Source organism: Saccostrea cucullata, unplaced genomic scaffold (assembly GCF_032062105.1).
Source record: "Saccostrea cucullata isolate Sc308-1 unplaced genomic scaffold, CSIRO_AGI_Scuc_v1 ctg413, whole genome shotgun sequence".
Taxonomy (NCBI): domain Eukaryota; kingdom Metazoa; phylum Mollusca; class Bivalvia; order Ostreida; family Ostreidae; genus Saccostrea; species Saccostrea cuccullata.
In genome coordinates, this window is record NW_026927571.1 from 70,719 (window position 1) to 91,698 (window position 20,980).

Below are 20,980 nucleotides of genomic sequence, written 5' to 3' on the forward strand. Positions count from 1 at the left end.
ATACATATTACGAACAAATTTGTAATTTAAAAAGGCTTTTTAGTGTCTGCATTCTATACACAGGTAAGCAAACAAATTTTACCTCTGGTGTTAAATGAAACAGCGTAATCGAGACATGGTGACCTAATTCGTTTCTCTATAGAGGAAACGATTATCTGTAATTTAGCAATTGTAGTTAGACATGGTAGAATAGAAATAAAGTCCTTGTTGTCGTGAATGATGCAGAATAACCTCCTCGGTCTTGAAATGTTGTTTGAAATATAAAAGCCTCAGCTAACGCCTTGGCTTTTATCTTTCAAACAACATTTCTCGACCTCGGAGGTTATTCTGCAACATTCACGAAAATGTAGACTATATTTCTTAATTATTTTACACACACAAATTTAAAAAAAAAAATAACTTAAATAAGTTATTTTTATATCCTACTTGGACATTGATTTCTTGGAAATTTTGTGTTTCCTGCCAATTTGCATTGCATTTTGGGATTCCATTATGTAATACTAGATGTAGTTCACTGACTCCAATGGAGAATTGGTGAGGAGGTGGAGATAAACAGCATTTTACTCCTTATTTTGTGGTTTTATCCACATGGTGTATATGTCCAATTTTTATCATTAAATTAAAAAAATTCCCGACTTTTCTTAAGACTGAGAACACTTTTCCTGCATTGAGCAAGGTTTTAATTTAGTCAAACATTTGTTTTTGTCTCGGTGCACGAGCAAAATCCTTTGGTGCACGGGGTGTGAAGTTAGGGAGGAATGACACAAAATAATTTAAACAAGTTATTAATTCATTGAAGCTATTTTGGAAAAAAAACATGTTTTAGTTATTAAGGCTGGGAAAAAGTAGGTCATAGCAAAGAGAAGTAACTCATTGAGACAAAAAAATAACTCATTTGAGTTAGTTTTGAAAATAACTTGTTTAAGTTATGCCCCTGACTGAGTTAGGGGTAATTTGATTTAGCCTATCTCATAAAATTCTTCTTTATTTGCATATGCACGAGACATTTACTTCATTTAGCGTTGTACTTGAATTAACAGAAGTTGCTTTCTGCCAAAAGCGCTGAAAAGAATACACTGCCAAATGTAATATATGTTTACAGTAAATCCCCAACCATGTGCAGAAAAATCTTGCATCAGAATTTGCACATTATTATTTGCATTACGGATCTTAATTATTATGATCAAAGACTAAAATATAAAACCATAAGGCTAAAGTTCTGCAGCTAGGACTAACTGAGAACCCACATTTTGAAAATATTAAATTAAGTTGGAAATTTTCTTTATATTGAATAACTTTACTTTTCACTATTCATTATATAACTATCAGTTTGAAACAATATTTTTTAAGACTGTTTTCTTGTCTATGTGATATTTTTTTGTTTTTACATCAGAAGTTTTTTTGTTTTGTTTCACAAATAATGACAAAGACACTGAAATGTGTTGACAGGGAATGTTTGTTGTAAGTTTTGACAGTTCCCTTGTTATTGCGTTTGCTCTATATTCACAAAAAAGACAGACTATGGGATGTACAATCGTAAAGAATATGGAACGTGATACCAACTTTTTTATGCTGTCTTCTTCTCAGATAATATATAAGCTATATATTGACCTAAATAATTTGCATAATTTTGTTAGTACTGTAAGTTACATCTTTATTCATCATTCATTAGAGTGGAAAAGTTCTTATTTATATAACAGAAGAAAAAAATCATGTCATTTAAGTATAAAAAGATCTTTTAAAAAAAATCAAGAACTTTCACTACTGCTAGACATCTGATGTAATAAATCATCAAAAATATATAGATGATCTGAAAATGTTAACACTTACCGGTAATCAAATTTAATGCAGTTTACATTGATTAAGCATTGCAAGAGCCAAGAGATGCAAATAAATATATATTTTCATATATCAAGATAAAATATTGATTACCAATGTAAAAAAAAAAATTGCTATATATTTAAAATATTTTCACAGTATCCTTGACATGCATTCTGTTCATATGAATCAAGTAGAAGTCAATTTTCCCTTTTCCCCATAATGCGTCAATTAATATTAGGACCCAACTGTCATTTTATTGCAAACGCATGGACTCTGATGATACATGTATCCCCCTTTAGATTACTGCTATATTTATTGATGTTGTTTATGTTCAGCATTATTGTTAGGTCTTATAAGTTATATATATCATGTATATCATTAATGGCAAAATTGGAAATTTAAAATTTTGATCTGTTACAATCAAAACATTCAGTGATAGAACAATGTACTACCACGTTTGGAAAACATGGGATGAAATTCTCAAAAATTTTCAATCCACCTGAGCTGTTTTCAAAGCAAAGAGTGAATGTATGATCCAAAATCAACTATATTTCAACTCCCAAATACATATTGTTTGAAGTTCACATTAATATGAGATTTAGCTTATAATTTTAAGAATGCGAAAGATCATACAAGACAATTATTTTTCAGATGTTTGATTCTAGAAGGGGGGGGGGGGGGTTAAAAAATATATCAGGTCATGGCTTAACATGACAATATATTTTATTTCTAGGATTTTATGAGCTTTATAATTCTCACTGAAAACTGTTGGACAACTTGATAAATCGTCCAACCCCCCAACCCCCCACCACCACCAACACAAAGATATACATATATTTACCAAACAAAAATGAAAATATTTGTCCCTTAAATATCTATTCATTTAAAACACTGAACAAAAAATTCAAACTGTACCAAAATTGAAATTATTTGTCTTCTGGGTCAATCAGTAATGTGTCTAATATATGGATTGAAAATGAATTTCCATCTGCAATTTCAATCCCATGTTTTCCAAAGTATGAAAAAAATTGTCTATCACTGAATGTTTTGATTGTAACAGATAGAAATGACGTAAGCTGTATATTTCCGATTTTGCCAGTTAATGTTCCGCGGTCTTAATAATGAAATGATTTTTTTTAATTTTATTCATTCATATTAAACTCTAGTTTTCAAGCAGGTTAGTCCTAAATTATATTATCATGCTTATTTCATACTCTGCAAATTTTCATGAAAAAAAAAAATTAAAAAAGTTTAGACAGTATTATAAAAGAGTATAGTTATCATTAAAATGCATCATTCATATGCCAAGAAAGTCTTGTAGTGCATTAATATTTGCATAGAGATTTCTTAGATATATTCATACATGAAAGATAAGTCATTGTTGTGCATTATGTGAAGAAATTATCAAAAGTGTATGCATGTTATGAATATCATATGATGATATAAATTAAATTAGGTCTTCATTTTTGGATTGTTCCAGTCTAGGTATCATGTAAATGTGACATTTTTATGCACTGTGCACATGACTCGTATGTAAAGGGGTTTATGTATATACACTGATCTTTAGATAACAGATTCCTTCCTGTTTTGAATATATAGTCAGGCATGTCTTGAGTAGATATTAATCTCTTGCCTTTATGGACAAGCATTCGGTCAGACTTTGTGTCATTGTTCCCCGAGATTTTTGAGTCAGAAGTGATAACATTGATAATGTAGGTAGATAGGATTAAAGACTTAGTGTTACTAATCCATAGCGGGCCGGGCCCTGTTTTTCTTTTGGCTTTTCAATGGGACCTAATTGAAGGCAGAGAAAGTGGAGTTTTCAGATTATGATTTTTTGAAAAAATAATTTAATAAGCCTTCCTTTTTTTTTATTGAAGAGAATTTTATTACCTATTTGTACAGTGTTTAAATTTTTTATAATCAATATGTATCAAGGATACATTTAAACTGTACCTTAGTAGCACTGTCTGGAGATAGAATATAAAAGGTGGTTCTTTTATTATTTGTTTCTGTTGTACGATGAAATGCAAAGTCTGCAGATGTATGTATTGCACTATAATGCACCTGGTCATGTGACCAGAATTTCCCTTTTAGAAAGTCATCGATACTTTCATTTACCATGTAAATATGAAACAGTATTCCTTTTCCTATCATTGTGATCTCAATTCCTTTGGATTTATTTATGATATGAAGGAAAAAAACAACACAGGATTGTAAAACACAATGTTTGTCTAGCGAGATTTGAACCTTTATATGGAGATCTTGTGTTTTGGGACATGTCGTTTGATGTTCCCTGTCACAAGACATTCCTACAGGTCTAAACAGAGCTTTTCTCATACATTAGTGTCGAATAGTGGCAACATACAATACACAGCTCCATTTATCACGCAGGACAAATCAAGCTTCAAATATATATTGACTTCAAACGGGCTCGATTTCTAAACATGTAAATATTATATTAAAGGTAATGTTCTGTGTCGAGTTTAGATGAAAAAAAAATTATCCACCAAAAAACATTTACTTCTGAAGTATGTATCTTTTTTTTTATATATATATATATATATCTGTATCTTTGCATATGCATTATACCTAAATAAAAATGGAAGTGAAAAAAGATTGATGATATATTTTCTTTAGGGAAGTTATTTCCTTCATTTATTATTCCCGAAAAAAAAGTTTGTTTGATATAGGCATTTACAGATAGGTGGTAGGATAAACAAGTAATTTATTAAAGGTGTTTTCACGAGCTATAGGTGTATACCTAATAATAAGTGAAAGTATAGACAGGAGTTATTAGACAAGTTCATTAGTGTCCTACGGACCTCTTACTGCCTGCTGGAATTAAATTCTTTTGGGTAGGACCTTTTCTTCTCTTATACAACATTAATTACATCAGCTATTGTTGTAAAAGCCCATATAAACATTTCCTTTTAATTTCATTAAATGTCTGCACTTGTTCAACATTGTTCATTTTGTGTTAGGAATTTTAAGTATTGAGAGATGTTATTTTCACTGAAAGGTAATGAGATTTTCTTTATGGTTGTTTTGAAATGACATGAAAACTAATTTTATATTAAAAAATGCAGTTTTAAACGCTCTTGTTTGCATTGTTTGCCAACATGTTCAAATCTTTTACTAAAATGAGTTGTTCAAAAATTCAGTCATAAATCTTGGCATGATAATGCTTTCACTAATGTAGATAATAGACATGTGTAAACAGACACATATGCTTCAAATTTAAGTTTCAGGTAGTTAATTGTTTGATTACAAGAACATATGAACTAAAACTTAAAAGATTTTATTTATTTTCAGATTTAACCATGTATCCACATTTGGGGCCTCAGGCCAGTCATCCAAAAAGACGGAAAAAGAGGCCGATCCATGGAATGAAAACAGTGGACGTGACCAGGGGGAAATCGGGGTATGGCTTCACCATATCAGGACAGCATCCATGTGTTTTGAGTGTGATTGTTCCAGGAAGTCCAGCGGATGTGGCCGGACTAAAGACGGGAGATTATGTGGTGTCGGTAAATAATCAGAACGTCACTAAGTACCCTCACGACGATGTGGTACGCATGGTGGGGATATCCACGGGAACGCTCACCCTTCAGGTGGCGGAAAATTACAACAGTTCCGATTCCTCAGACGATGAGTATCACCACAGAAACAAAGCCAGGTATCCGAATAGGGTTCGCCCGCGTCACGCCTCTAGTCGCAGTGAGAAAATTCTCGGAGAGTGTAACCAAAAAGACAAGCATGCCCACAATGAATACAAACACAAGGATCCTCATTGGTCAAAAAGTGACTTGAAACTAACACAGGGCCAATCAAGAGTAAGGTTACATGAGCCAGTCGGTGCTGAAAATGTTTATTCCAGTTCATCCAGTTCTAGTCTGAGTACACCAAAACTTTCACGACCTTTATTGGTTGAAAAACACGGATACAAAACCTATGATCCTCTTTCTCTGCAGCTTCCCAGAACCAAGCAAGCAGTCGTCAAGAGTACATCCCAGAGTGCAAAGTCCTCACAACAAACCAGTAGCCAGCACGACAGACACATGAAATCACAGTCAAGTGGGACATTACATGGGTCCTTCATAGCACCTGGAATTTCATCTTTCCTGAAAACGTCTGCTCATCAAGCAAACTCGGCAAACAATGCCTTCATCGCCATGGACGATGACGAGGAAGATGGCGATGACGAAGAGAGTCTGCTGAATTGTAGCTTTCACGACATGCGGGTGGTTGTGGGTTATATTGGTTCTATAGAAATGCCTAGCGATGCCAATAAACCTCACATCAGACTTCAGTCCATCCGCAATGCTGTAAGGAGACTGAGAGTGGAGCAGAAGATCCACACACTGGTTTTAATGGAAATCTCACAGGAAGGAGTGAAGCTGACCAATGGAATGGGAACCACTGTGGCTCATTATCCAGTGGAGAGGCTGGCCTTCAGTGGAGTGTGTCCTGATGACAAGAGGTTTTTTGGGATCGTGACTCTTCACAGTGTCAGTGGGGATGAGATGAGTGATGGAACTGCTAGTCAGGAGGAGGAATCTGCCTCCAGTGGGTCCTGTCACGTCTTCATGGTTGACCCTGAAATGAGGTTCCATAACATCCATGCTCAAAAAGCCAAAACTTTTGGCATCACCTGCACCACAGCTCCCGATCGACATCACCAAGAGAGAAGCCATTGTTCAGAGTTTCCTAGATCTGCCACCCCCATCATTGTCTCCATAACCAATCTGTACAAAGATCGTCCTGCTGGTGTAAACGACAATGAAGTGGCCTTATCTCAGGCCTTTCGCTGATCCTTCCAGAGAACCTAGAAGAAGCATCAGTAATAGCAGCAACAGTGACAGCGGACTTGGTCTGGGCAGACATGATCCTGGTCGTCTGCATGGAGCAGAAGCAGGGGCCCAGCAACCAGGAAACCCAGCCCCTAATCCTCCCCAAGATGTCTGGCAGAATCCTAGCTTCCCTCTGGTGGACGGTCCTGTCCAGCATTGTTCACCTGGAATACAAACCTTGCCAACACCATTACGAGACTCCCAGCTGATGCCAGCCCCCTCTAGTGTGTTCAGAAGACTGAATAGGTCTAACAGTAGTGATGATTGCTCAACATTAAACAGACAGAAAGACAAGTTCAATATAAGAGCCATGCCAGACCCACTCAATACATCAAGATTAAGGGCCTCCCACAAGGGGAATAAACCTTACCAACCCAATGACAGTGATCACGAATCAAACTCCTCCAAAAATAGTGACATGTTTCGCTCTTTTTCCCACAATGACTTGCAGCGACCTTTATCTGTTCCTCCCAGAACTGCAGAAGATAGCTTCACAACCCCTCTCAACAACAGCAAAGTGGAGAAAGTGGAAATGGAGGCCAACAAGAAGTTGAGTCCTCGAGCACATCTTCCACCCTTCCACCAGCTGCGTTCTCCTTCCGCTCCACCCACTGTTCATCAGCAGAACGATTCAGATGCGGAAGATTTCGATTTTCCGCACAACAGTAGTGGAATGGGGGGCCTGATTGAACGGTTTGAGCAGGACCACGCTCTCAGAATTTCGTCTCCTGCTGATGTGACCAGACGCTACTCCGAGGGTTACTCTCTTGCTATCAAGGTGAGCAGAATTTTAATGGTTTTACATTTCAGGCCAGAGAAAAGTTTGTCTACAGAGACATGAGTTGAATATACATCTCCTGAGAAGCGGTGCAAGAGAATTTTTAAACATGTATGAAGGTAGGATACATTTGTGTAAACAGTGATTTTTCTACAATTTTTAAAAGGGGCCTGGGCCTTTTCAATTGGGAAAAATTATCGACATTTGTGTCAAATTGGGAAAAAAACAATAAGATTGTAATTAACCTTCATATTGACAAGTAAAATAAAGTATATTAGTAATTGTAATACATGTATCATTTATTAAATTTATTTGCTACAAAATTTTTCAACAAAATGGACACTGCAGTTCCTCATTTTTAATTTTCTTTCATTTTCGTTGTTTGATTGTCCTATATTCTATTTTTCGCCGTATTGGTAGACTTAATTGAGAAAAAAATCATTCCCGATTTCTCGTTATTGCTCGCATTGGAGATGGAATAATCTTGACACGATTTACAAGCATGTATTGCTGTGTTTCTCTGCAATGCTAGTATCTGCAGGATGAAGAAACAGTTTAATTTTCGTGAAATCAAGGAAGCTTGTTGTAGAACTACTAGTACTTGCAATTTACAAATAAAGCTATATTTAACCAATTCACATGCATATTTAAATTTCTAACATGTATTGACACACAAGTTTGACATCCACAAGCTCCTTCCATATGATCGATGTTTTTTTTCAAAGTCTTGCAAACACATAAATAAACTGCTGTTTTTCGTCATTATTTTAAGCGTCCAAATGACAAAAAACAATAGCGTTCCATTTTAGATAAGTCGTACGTAAAAAAATTCAAAATAACCAAAACATACGTTTTGATTTTGGGGAAAAAGCAGTTGAAAATTGGGAAAAAATCTGTAATTTTTGAGAGGGGAAAGGGCCGATATTTGGACCTAAATTGAGTGTAGAAAAATCACTGGTAAATATACACAGTGTACATACAAGGTAAATCATGTATGCACTTTTATGTACCAGGAAAACAGAACTGGCACCATAGTGAAACTGCAATTTTGCCGTCTCCACTTGGAGTTGATATTTTGTCACTTTCAAACCGAATTTTAATGGCAAACTCAATTTATCAACAGCACAATGCATCTAGTGCTCACCAATATTGATGAAAAGAAAATATCACTCCGCATTTCGTTACAGGACTAGCAGAATTTTAAAATGCACTAATTGAAAACAAAACTTGAAAGCCAGAAAAAATGTTTTCATCAGATTGTATATTTTGTAAACGAGCCATAAAAACAATGTTGGTGAGCACTATAAGTACAATGTAGTATTGATAAGTTGTCAATTTGACATTTGATACGGTTTCGCAAGCGTATCAAAATCTGACATGAGAATTCCCCTTCCAGTTGGAGGTGGCAAATTTCCAGTTTTCTTGGAACCATTTCCAACATTTTCCAGGCACTTAATTTAAACATCGAAAGTGTGAAAAAGCCAGGAAAATTACATATATTTTGGACTATGTTACTGAAGGGACTACTGCCTTATGCTTCTGAAACAAAAGCTGCTATTCTTTAGGTAATGGGCATCACAAAGAAATTTTCTAAAATAAGAGGCTAGAGTTAAAAAAATTGTTTTCTGACACCTCTGCCAATATTTCCATGCATTGCATTGATGTTGTGTAAAATTGCAATATTTTGTTCTTCATTGTTTCTATAGTTATGTTCCCCAAACGAAGTTGGGGAACATATTGTTTTTACTCTGTTTCTTATTATTATGTTCCCCAAACGAAGTTGGGGAACATATTGTTTTTACTCTGTTTCTTATTATTATTATTCTTATTATTTTTCTTCCTGGGAAAATTTTGTCCGCGAGTGATCTTGTAAACTACACATCCGACTTAGGTGAAACCTTTTTAGGGTAAGTAGGCATGTTATGTAGATTTGAATCAAGGTCATTTTGCGCGCACGTGCTTGCAAGAGCGCGCACGTGCAAAACTTAAAATAACCAATATATAATGGATATAACCGCAACTTTTCTATTTTGTGACGAAATGTTTTGAAACTTATAATGCAAGGATATATTACTAGTATGCACAAGATGACATGGTCAAAATAGCAAGATCGCACGCGCATGCACGTGCGCTTCGCTCTGATTGGCTGAAACTAAAGTCTCAATATCTTTTTTGTTTTTTGATAAAATCATTTGAAATTTTGAACATAGTCATACATTAGGGAGATCTACAGCCTGTAATATAAGATTTATCATGGAAGCATGTGCATGCACATGTGCTTGCAAGAGCTCGCACGTGCAACACGATAAATGTCCAATATAATTGATACAGACGTAACTATTTGAATTATTGATGAAATGCTTTGAAACTCATATTATAAGTATATATTAGAAGCATAGACAAAATGACATGGTCAAAAAAGTAAGATCTCACGCGCATGCACGTGCGCTTCGCTCTGATTGGCTGAAACTAAAGTCTCAATATCTTTCTTGTTTCTTGTCATAATCCTTTGAAATTTTGAACATAGACCAACATTATAAAGATCTACAGCATGATATATAAGAATTTTCATGAAAGCATGCGCATGCCCGCGTGTTGCAATCTGATTGGCTGAAACTTTAAATGGCTATATCTCCTTTGTTTTTTGACGAAATGCTTTGAAATTTAAAACATAGCCATGCATTAGGATATCCTACAGTATGATATAGAAAAAAAATCATGAAATCACGCGCATGCACGTGTGCTGCAATCTGATTGGCTTAAACTTGAAATGGCTATAACTCCCTTGTTTATCAACCAAACTGGATGGGATTTAGAATATAGATAGATATAAAAGACTTCTACAAGAAGGTATGGTCATCATGCACGTGCACGCACGTGCGTGCATTTGGAATGAGTGAAATGAAAAATACCCTTGAAAGAGTGATTTTTCTTACTTTTGGACTGAATGCTTTAATATATTGTATAGTAAAATATGTAGATAGTGTAGACAAGATGATATGATCATAACGCACATGCATTCACATGCGCACGGGTGCAATGCTAAAATTTTAATATAATTTTATCCTTCTGAGAAAACGTTGTTAAAGTCAAAAATGCACAGACTTTGTCTTATTTAATGAAGCTTACAGGGAATATATGGCACCAAAAAGGAGTTGGGGAGCGTTTGGGGAACATACGGTTCCCGTTACAATTAGCACTAGTTATTATTATTATTATTATTTTTCTTCTTCCTGGGAAAATCTTTTCCGCGAATGATCTCGTAAACTACACATCCGACTAAGGTGAAACCTTTTTAGGGTCAGTAGGCATGTTATGTAGATTTGCGGAACGAAGGTCATTTTGCGCGCACGTGCTTGCAAGAGCGCGCACGTGCAACACGTGAAATGACCAATATAATTGATATAGCCATAACTTTTCCATTTTTTGATTAAAGGCTTTGAAACTAATAATATAAGTATATATTAGTAGTATAGACGTGATGACATGGTCAAAATAGCGAGATCTCACGCGCATGCACGTGCGCTTCGCTCTGATTGGTTGAAACTAAATTCTCAATATCTTTCTTGTTTTTTGACAAAATCTTTTGAAATTTTGAATATAGTCATACATTAGGGAGATCTACAGCCTGATATAAAAGAATTATCATGAAAGCATGTGCATGCACGTGTGCTTGCAAGAGCGCGCACGTGCAAGGCCAAAAATGTCCAATATAATTGATACAGACGTAACTATTTAAATTTTTGATGGAGTGTTTTGAAACTTATAATATAAGGATATATTAGAAGCATAGACTAGTAGACATGGTCAAAATAGCTAGATCTCATGCAAGATCTCATGCGCATGCACGTGCACCTCGCTCTGATTGGCTGAAACTAAAGTCTCAATATCTTTCTTGTTTTTCGACAAAATCCTTTGAAATTTTGAACATTGTTATACTTTATGAAGATCTACAGCATGGTATATAAGAATTATCATGAAAAGTATGCGCATGCACGATTGCTGCAATCTGATTGGCTGAAAATTTAATTGTCTATAACTTTCTTAGTTTTCATCGAAACGGGATAAAATTTAGAATATGAATAGGTATAATGAATTCCTACATAATGGTACTATCAAAATTGAATGCACGAACATTCATTCATGCAGGTGCATATGCAAAATGGCCAAAATACATTAAAATGTATATTGTAAAGATTTTTTTTTTATCTATTCTCGCGATCTATTGATATGTTAATTGTCTAGACAACATGCCGTGATCATCTTACATGTACATGCACGTGCGTGCACGTACAATGCGTCTTACAGGAATTAGCACAAAAAGGGATTTGGGGAGCGTTTGGGGAACATCTGTAACGGTCCCCGTTACAATTAGCACTAGTTATTATTATTATTATTATTATTCCTGGGAAAATTTTGTCCTTGAGTGATCTTGTAAACTACACATCCGACTAAGGTAAAATGTTTTTAGGGTCAATAGACATGTTATGTAGATTTGCCGAACAAAGGTCATTTTGCGCGCACGTGCTTGCAAGAGCGCACACGTGGAACATGTAAAATGACCGATTTAATTGATATAGGCGTAACGTTTTTAATTTTTGATGAAATGCTTTGAAACTCATAATGTAAGGGTGTATTAAAAGCATAGACAATATGACATGGTCAAAATAGCAAGATCTCACGCGCATGCACTTGGGCTTTGCTCTGATTGGCTGAAACTAAAGTCTCAATATCTTTCTTGTTTTTTGAGGAAATCCTTTGAAATTTTGAACATAGCCATGCGTTATGATATCCTACAACATGATATATAGAAATTATCATGAAAACACCTGCATGCACGTGCGCTGCAATCTGATTGGCTGAAACTTTAAAAAGCTATAACTCCCTTGGTTTTCAACCAAACAGGATGGGATTTGGAACATAGATATATAAAATGGACTTCTACAAAAAGGTATGGTCACCATGCACATGCATACACGTGCGTGTACGTGAGCTGCAATCTGATTGGCTAAAAATTTAAACAGTAATAACTTCCTTGGTTTTCAACAAAACAGGATGGGATTTGGAACATAGATATATATAATGGACATCTTCAAGAAGGTATGGTCAACATGCACATGCATACATGTGCGTGTACGTGCGCTGCAATCTGATTGGCTGAAGCTTTAAACAGTTTTAACTCCCTTGGTTTTCAACCAAACGGGATGGGATTTAGAACATAGATATATATAATGAACTTATGCAAGAAGGTATGATCACCATGCTCATGTATGCACGTGCGTGCACGTGAAATGGGTAAAATCAAAAATACACTTGAATGAGCGAATTTTTTAATACTTTTGGATTAAATACTTTAATATTTAGTATATTGAAATATGTAGATTGTGTAGACAAGATGATATGGTCATTACGTAGATGCATTCACATGCAATGCTAAAATTTGAATGAGCATGGTAAATTTCTGGGTAAACATTGTTAAAATCTCAAATGCATAGAGTTTGTGTTATTAAATGAAGCTTACAGGGAATATGGCAACAAAAGGGAGTTGGGGAGCGTTTGGGGAACATCTGTAACGGTCCCCGTTACAATTAGCACTAGTTCCATTTGCAATCAGGCAAAATAATTGACAGTGACTGGAAATTTTTTTTAAAAAGTGTTCTGTTTCTTCCAAAGTAATCTGTGTAATATTTTCATAGGATTGAAAGAATGTGTCAATTTGGAGAGGCTCAATCAATAGAGACTTTGGTTTACATATAGAGTTATCTTTCTTTGTCTTCCATGTGGCTGCCTTAGTGTGAATACAGTCTATTTTCCTTCCATTTGTCAGAGCTTTGAGATTAACAGATATTGTACAATTTTCTACTCTTCCGTATATTACAATAAACAGTAAAGATGGTACAGTTGCTATATTTTTGCTGAAATTCTCTCAACTTTTCATTCGATACAGGAAAAAAAAATATATCTCTGTGAAATATATGTACTAGTGAAACAGGGACATGTATTGTACATACTTTATGTTCTAGTATTCATGGTTCTGTAAATCATCAATTTTTGAAACTCAGATACATGATTAAATATCCATCTTGAAGATATTCAAGATATGCGGAAATAATTTTGAGGAGTAATTGATGGATATAAACTAAAACATGATTGATAATTGGAGTAATTTCGTATGTACAGTTTAAGTTTTCCTTGTTTATGTATGCTGTATGTATACTTGGATTATAGTACACAAACAATTTAACATATATAACATATAGAGTGTGTGATTTTTAAGGACAGCATAGGGTCGAATACACAGAGAATACTGTTTGTACTACTTGTTTAGAGGAAGAAGGTTTTCCTGTATGACAATCTATGGTAGGGGGGCCTCATCTATAGCAGTATAAGAGACCGGTCACCATCACAAGTGTATCTCGAGGACTTTATTGGTAGAAATTACGTGAGTAGGTGATGACTCGGTATCGCGTCAGTGGGAACTTCTCCGATGGAAGAATGGACCGACAGTCCGTAGATGTATTGCTGCTTTCCATTCTAAGGGATAATGTAAGTCGTGGAAATTTTGTTGGTGAAATCTGAGTGCATGATTTCTGGCATGTATGTTTTATCACAAAAAACTTCCTTTGTACATGTTGTATATATACATGTTCCCTTTATTCTCTTTTTAAATGCAAAAATGGAGAAAGATTGACATTTTAAAAGCTAATTTGAATTTTGCCCCCTTTATTGAATATTGAAACACATCTGTAGAATAATAATATTTTTTTCTGGAGGAAGGACTTAAAAGAAAATGATTGATTGGAACATTTAAGATGATTTGTTTAGGTAGTTTCAACAGAATTGTTCTTATTACATTAATTTGAAGTTATAATGATTACTTCTAAGGGTGATACACCTATTCAAGTTAAAAAGGTATCATTTTTTCAAGTTGTTTAAGTGAAGTTTTCAGTTACCTGAACTTCTTTTAAAAATTATGGCACTTAATATTGGCAAGCAATGGGTAATTGTATTCATTTAGTAGGTTTAAAAAGATAAACTCATGAGTCTAATATCATGAAAATATTGTTATATTTTCTCTAAACTGACATTTTTTTCTTGCCAAATCCCCAGATCAGCAACCAAAAGTGAGCAAAAAATTCTACATCGTTATTTCCAAACATTGAGCAAATGTGTCCAAATCTTTAATCAATGGGTCTGCTATTTTCCAATATAATTTGACATATGAACAAAGCTTGATGAAACTGTTTGCTTCTTGCAAACAGACAAAGACAGAAACATATCTTTTAAATGGAAACCTTAGGATCTGGGCATTGAACTTCATTTTAAAGGGATGAAATACTGAAGTGAACAGAATTTCCTTCATTCCTATTTTTATAATGGTTTTTTGGCATAATGCATCTTTGTACCATGACACACAAGGGAAGTGTTTTTTGTCTCAGTTGAGAGTTTGTACATGTTCATTTATAAACTAGCTGTCTGATTTTTTTAGAACAATTTCCAATTTAGCGCATCAATAAGTCAAATTTTCAAGAGTGATCCAAAACTCTATGTCCAACTTTTAAGCAAATACTAGAAAAATTGTTTATTAATTGTTCTGAAAGAGGAAATTTATAATTTTAATTGTAACAACTTCATTTTATAATTGTTTATAAGGGTTAAAACTCAAAATCTAATGCAAGAAAGGAAGACCCAAGAGTATCACTTGCAAGGAACAGGTGCAGACAGATTTAAATCATATATTAACTAGGGCTAATTGTAACGGGGACCGTTACAGATGTTCCCCAAACGCTCCCCAACTCCCTTTTGGTGCCATATTTCCTGTAAGCTCTATTAAATTACATACCTTATGCAATTTAGATTTAAACAACCTTTTTCAAGAAGAATACAAAATATATTTAAATTTTAGCATTGCACGCGAGCTCATGTGAATGCATGTGCGTAATGACCATATCATCTTGCCTACACTATCTGTAGATTTGAATATACTTAATATCATAGAATTTAATCCAAAAGTATATAATAATACACTCATTCAAGCGTATTTTTAATTTTACTCATTTCACGTGCATGCACGTGCAAGCATGTGCATGATGACCATACCTTCTTGTAGGAGTCCATTGTGTCTATCTATATTCTAAATCCCATCCTGTTTGGTTGAAAACCAAGGGAGATATAACCATTTAAAGTTTTAGCCAATCAGATTGCAGCGCACGTGCATGCGCGTGATTTCATGAAAATATTATATATCATATTGTAGGATATCTTAATGCATGACAATGTTTTAAATTTCAAAGCATTTCGTCAAAAAATAAGAAAAATGTTGAGATTTATGTTACAGCCAATCACAGCAAAGCGCACGTACACGCACGTGCATGCATGTGCATGATGACCATATATCCTTGTGGGAGTCCATTATGTCTGTGTATGTTCTAAATCCCATCCTGATTGGTTGAAAAACAAGGGAGTTATAGCCAATTAAAATTTAAGCCAATCAGATTGCGGCACACGTGCATGCGCGTGTTTTCATGACAATTGTTATAAATCATATTGTAGAACATCCTAAAGTATGCCTATGTTTCAAATTTCAAAGCATTTCGTCAAAAAACAAAAAAGATATTGAGATTTTTGTTTCAGCCAATCAGAGGGAAGCGCACGTGCATGCGCGTGAGTTCCTGCTTATTTGACAGTGTCATATTATTCACACAGTGAATATATCTTAATATAATGAGTTTCAAATCATTTCATTAAAAAATTTAAAAGTTATAGCTATATTAAGTATATCAGTCATTTCACTCATATCACGCGCACGCACGTGCATGCGTATGCGCGCAAAATGACCTTCGTTCCGCACACCTACACTACACACCTATTAACCCTAAAAAGGTTTTAGCTCAGTTGGGTGAACAGTTTCTGAGAACACTCGCGGACAAAAAAGTACCGGAGAAGAAATAAGAAGAAAAAAGAATAATAATAGTAAGAAACAGAGTAAAAACAATATGTTCCCAAACTCCTTTTGGGGAACATAATTCAGATGCGGATCCAGGATATTTTTCCAGGGGAGTCCAACCCTGAAAAAAAAATTCAACTCAGAAATTTGTTGACTAGCAACCAAAATAAAGGTAAACTCGCCCAAACGTGAAAAACATATTTCATGGAAGGAAGAAGGGGGGGGGGTAACATCTAATGCTTCATACTTATGATTTATCATACCAACACAACACAGATCGGCATTTTCTAGGGGGGTTGCGGACCCCCTTGACTCCCCCTCTAGGTCTACATAATGTATAATAATTGTTTAAATTGTAAATAAAATATCAAATATTAATACCATTCCCCACAAATGCTTTGTAACACATAAAATATAGAATATTAATCCAAAATTGTTTACAGATTCTGGCAAAAAGTTCACCATCTTATAAACGGTTCAATGGCAAAATTTCACAAAATAGTTTTTATAAATTTCAAATGACATATGTGAACAAACTTTATATAGGCTAGAGTTTAAGATGAAATATGTATGCTTTCATAAAATAACAATTGTATGTTTTTTGTTACTGTATACAGGAAAAATTTTGTCCCTGTTTTATTTTTGACTATTCATCTAACTCACAGGTGGGCAAATTTTTAAAAAGGACAAATTCAAAGAACACGATATAATTAGATAAACAGATCTGTGACTAGGCAAATTGCAAGTTAAAAATGGTGAAAATTTAACACAAGGCAGAAATAACCCAATATACTATAATTGTTTAGATCTTTACTAGTACTTTTATCAGTGAAACCTTGCTGTCTCCTGATCATATGAAAATACATGTAATAGCTTTTTAATACAGTTGCACTTCTGAATCAACAAGTGTAAATCCATTGACTTTTTTTTTCTTTTTCCAAGTATTGAAGGATGATAAATGCATAAGAAGTACATGTATGTATTAAAGTCGTGTCAACTCAGAGATTGTTATAAGTTGTCTTTTATTAGTTTGAACCATGTACTCTTTAAATTGTGGTTATTTGATAACTGTAAAGCCAAAAAAGCTAAAAAATGTATAATACTTCCCATTTAGAAGCTGCAATAATCATGATAACTGTAGCTCAATCTGATATTTTCTGAAGAACCCCCCCCCCCCCCAAAAAAAAAGGAGGGGGAGAAGGGGGCTACATAATGGCAGCTATACCTACATAGAGGCATGACTGTATATGAGTATGACTCTTACATCATGTACATGTAACATCCAGGCTGTACACATCCCCCCTGAATCAGCTGGTCATATGAAAATTCTTTGTACTTTGATTTACATGCACATCATAGCTGCACTTTTAAAGAGAAATATTATAGTACATCTTATTACTTTGTCTCCAATGTTACATCAGAGTTATAATTATGTTACAGTTAGTTATAAATACGCAGGGCTTCAATTAAGGAGTATATATGAATTGTCCTTCGATTCAGGAAATAACAGAAATAGTCTCGGTTGACGTTATTGTTATAAGATGAATGTATAATACTTCAGGATCTACATCAGTAATCATGGTATTTGTATACAAACTGTGGAGGTGTGGTGTTTATGTTCGTGTGAATTTGGGATGTAGAAGCTGAGATTTATTTCATTCATGATATTTCCACACTAGGAGATAGTATAATGGCGTATAATCCCAATAAGGCGGCTATCTTACAGCGGGCCAGATCGGCAAGGGTCAGGAGGAGGCAGGGTTCGCTGCAGACCGAGCGTATTGTCACGTCTGCGTATTTGGTATGTTTTATGTAATTAAAATTGAAATTTTTTTGGCCTTCTCTTCATCATCACATTCATAGGAAATGTGAAAAAAAAACTGAATGGGAATTGTTGAACAGGTTTGTACAGAACCAAAAAATTAAAATTGAGTTAAAAAAAAAATTTTTTGTAAAGGGGTACAGGGTGGTAGGGTCAAGATTACAGTAAAAAAAAAAGAATCGCATGGTTTAGTGAATATCTGACTTTAATGATCTGTATGACATACAGTTTTTACATGATGGCAAAATTTGATGAGGAAAGTGCAGGAAAAATTTAAAATTAACATGATTAAGTTTTAATGTATTTTGCAAACTCTCATCCCCTTCCTCCACCAAATTAAAATAAACGCAGTTTATCAAATTTTTATCTTCTTCAAAAATTTTTAATTGTTGAAATAAGGTTCAAAGTATGACTATGTTGAGAAAATAGTTGTTTATGCTAGAAATTGGGGAAGGACAAAGAGGAAAAAATACCAGATAAAAAATCTATTATGTTGAAAACTCTATCACTACCATCTAAAGGTCTAAATCAAATATGTATATTCCCATTGCATAATTCAAATGTTCCTTAACAATACTTCACTTATTTCCCTGAGGTTTCCTTTAGTATAAAAATGATGGGGTTTAAACCAAAATCAGTTAAATCTTTTGAGCCGATCGCCGGGGTTGCTAATTTGTGTTTTTTTAATATCGATTCTCACAAGGTGTAATGTTGACTATCAGGATTTAATTGATTTTTCTGTTGAATTAATTTAACTTTTGACAGAGCTGTCTTCAGAAAAGTGCAGGAGATGCTGTTGAATTTGACTCTTTTTTTCAAAGGGGGTAATTCATGGATTAAATGGCATGGTGTAAAAACAGTTTGTGGTGATGCAATTGGAGATACTGCTTAATCAGTTTAAACATACCTGATGTTTGGAGCTCCTTGTTTATTCTTGATAAGATCCAAGTTCCAAAATATTGTGAAAAGCTGGCTGCTGGTCTTTTAATCTCTATTTCAAATTCTGGTTCATCTGACCAATAGCTGACCAGCCTGTTTAAAAAACATCGCTTAAAACTGAAACATTAAAAAAAGTGAGAGAGAGAGAGACAAAGGACAAAACCTGCCTTAGACATAGACCCATTGATGTGCTGAGTGGAGTTGATGAATTCTAATTGGGAAAAAAACATTTTAATTGACACCTTGATCAGTATGCATTGTGGAAATTTAAATTCCATGTAGATCTATGTGAGTGGAAACTGTACACCTTGTAAATTGGAATATGAAGCACTTGGTTTTTTAAGCAATCAAAGCTTTATTGCTGGGAGTAATTTCTGCTAATGTAGTGAATATGTATTCATGGACATGCAGCCTCAAAACACCTTTAAAAATTTTTAGAACGTCATTTAGTCAAATTTGAATTCACTGAACATATTTTTGAGTAAGAATGTGAATGAATGCTTTGGGGGATGTACAGAAATGTCGAGATTTATTCGCAGGTATCGCAGGAGCTCATCTCAACAGGTATGCATATTTTTCTTTATAAGCTTCAGTTTCACATGCTGCTTTAATTTGGGTCTGGAAATTTATTTTTGGATGAAGTAAAGATTAAAACTGTTTTGAAGAACTTTGATGTTGATCTTTAGAAAAGAAAAATAAGTGGCATTTTTTGCAAAGTGATCCATAAGTTTCACTCTGCTTTGCAGGAAACAATAAAACAATGTCAGATAGTTGTCTATAGTTAGTCACATCCTTGATTGTCAAATGTGAATTGTTTTGTGTAATTTCTGGTAATAGTTGATAATTTATTGCTGTTAAATTGTACTCCTCAGGTGGCTCAATCGTTATTGGATTGACCTCAAAAACAGCAATATTGTTTTCAACAAATACTTTGCAGGGAATATTGTTGTATACTTAATAAAAGTCACATACAGGTGTAATCATAAAGAAAAACCATTGGTAAACTGAAAGATGATTGGTCAGATTTGAATCAGTACACTAGTGTTTACATCGTACATTTAGTCTTTTTAATTTTCATATTAAAGAAAATTTTACCCTTTTTAATAAGATGCATTAAATTTTTATATAAGAGGCGGGCACCTGTGACAATGATATTCAATTTTTATGTAACCAGCAACCTGCCAATTAACAGCTGGGACTAATTGCATTTTGGGAATTTTTCATTAAGGTTCATAAATCCTCCTCCCACTCATATACCTAGTAAAATGTTGCATGAACTTTTATATGATTTCCCCCCCCCCCCAAAAAAAAAGCATTTTGTAACTGTAAGTAATATATGTAGAAACAATTATAGCATATAGCCTGCAAATGGCAAAATTCAACAAAACAGCCATTTCTTAGTGAACTTGACAAATTTTTTTAGGAATAATGGACTTAAACATGGATGATGTTTTATGATTTATATCTTTGTTTGCTTCTGTATTTATTTAATTTTGAATTGCTGAGTATGGTTCTTTATCTTTGGTAATCTATTCAAATTAAAACTTAAGGTGAAATAGGCGTTATGACCTTGGTATAAGCAAAGGAAAAATAGTTTTTTATGGATGCATGCATGACCTAGCTGTTATAATTTACTCCTTTCTGAAAATCACACATATGTAAAACTAATGGGGGATGGGGGTGAATAACATACTTGGAATTGACCTAGACTTTGACCTCTGACCCTGGAGTTGGTTAATGAAATCTGTTGATTATGGATAACCTATTATAAACTTTCAACTTCATATATAGTAAATCAGGGTAATAGAAAATTGGCTCTA

General features: G+C 34.3%; 1 protein-coding gene across 1 annotated transcript in view; it reads left to right on the top strand.

Moving 5' to 3' along the window:
• LOC134274815 (uncharacterized) overlaps window positions 1-20,980 on the top strand; it is a 65,609-nt gene that overhangs the window by 13,082 nt on the left and 31,547 nt on the right. Inside the window, 2 exon segments of the mRNA XM_062757051.1 lie at window positions 5,137-6,626; window positions 6,628-7,452. Of these exon segments, the coding sequence (XP_062613035.1) occupies window positions 5,137-6,626; window positions 6,628-7,452 (2,315 nt within the window).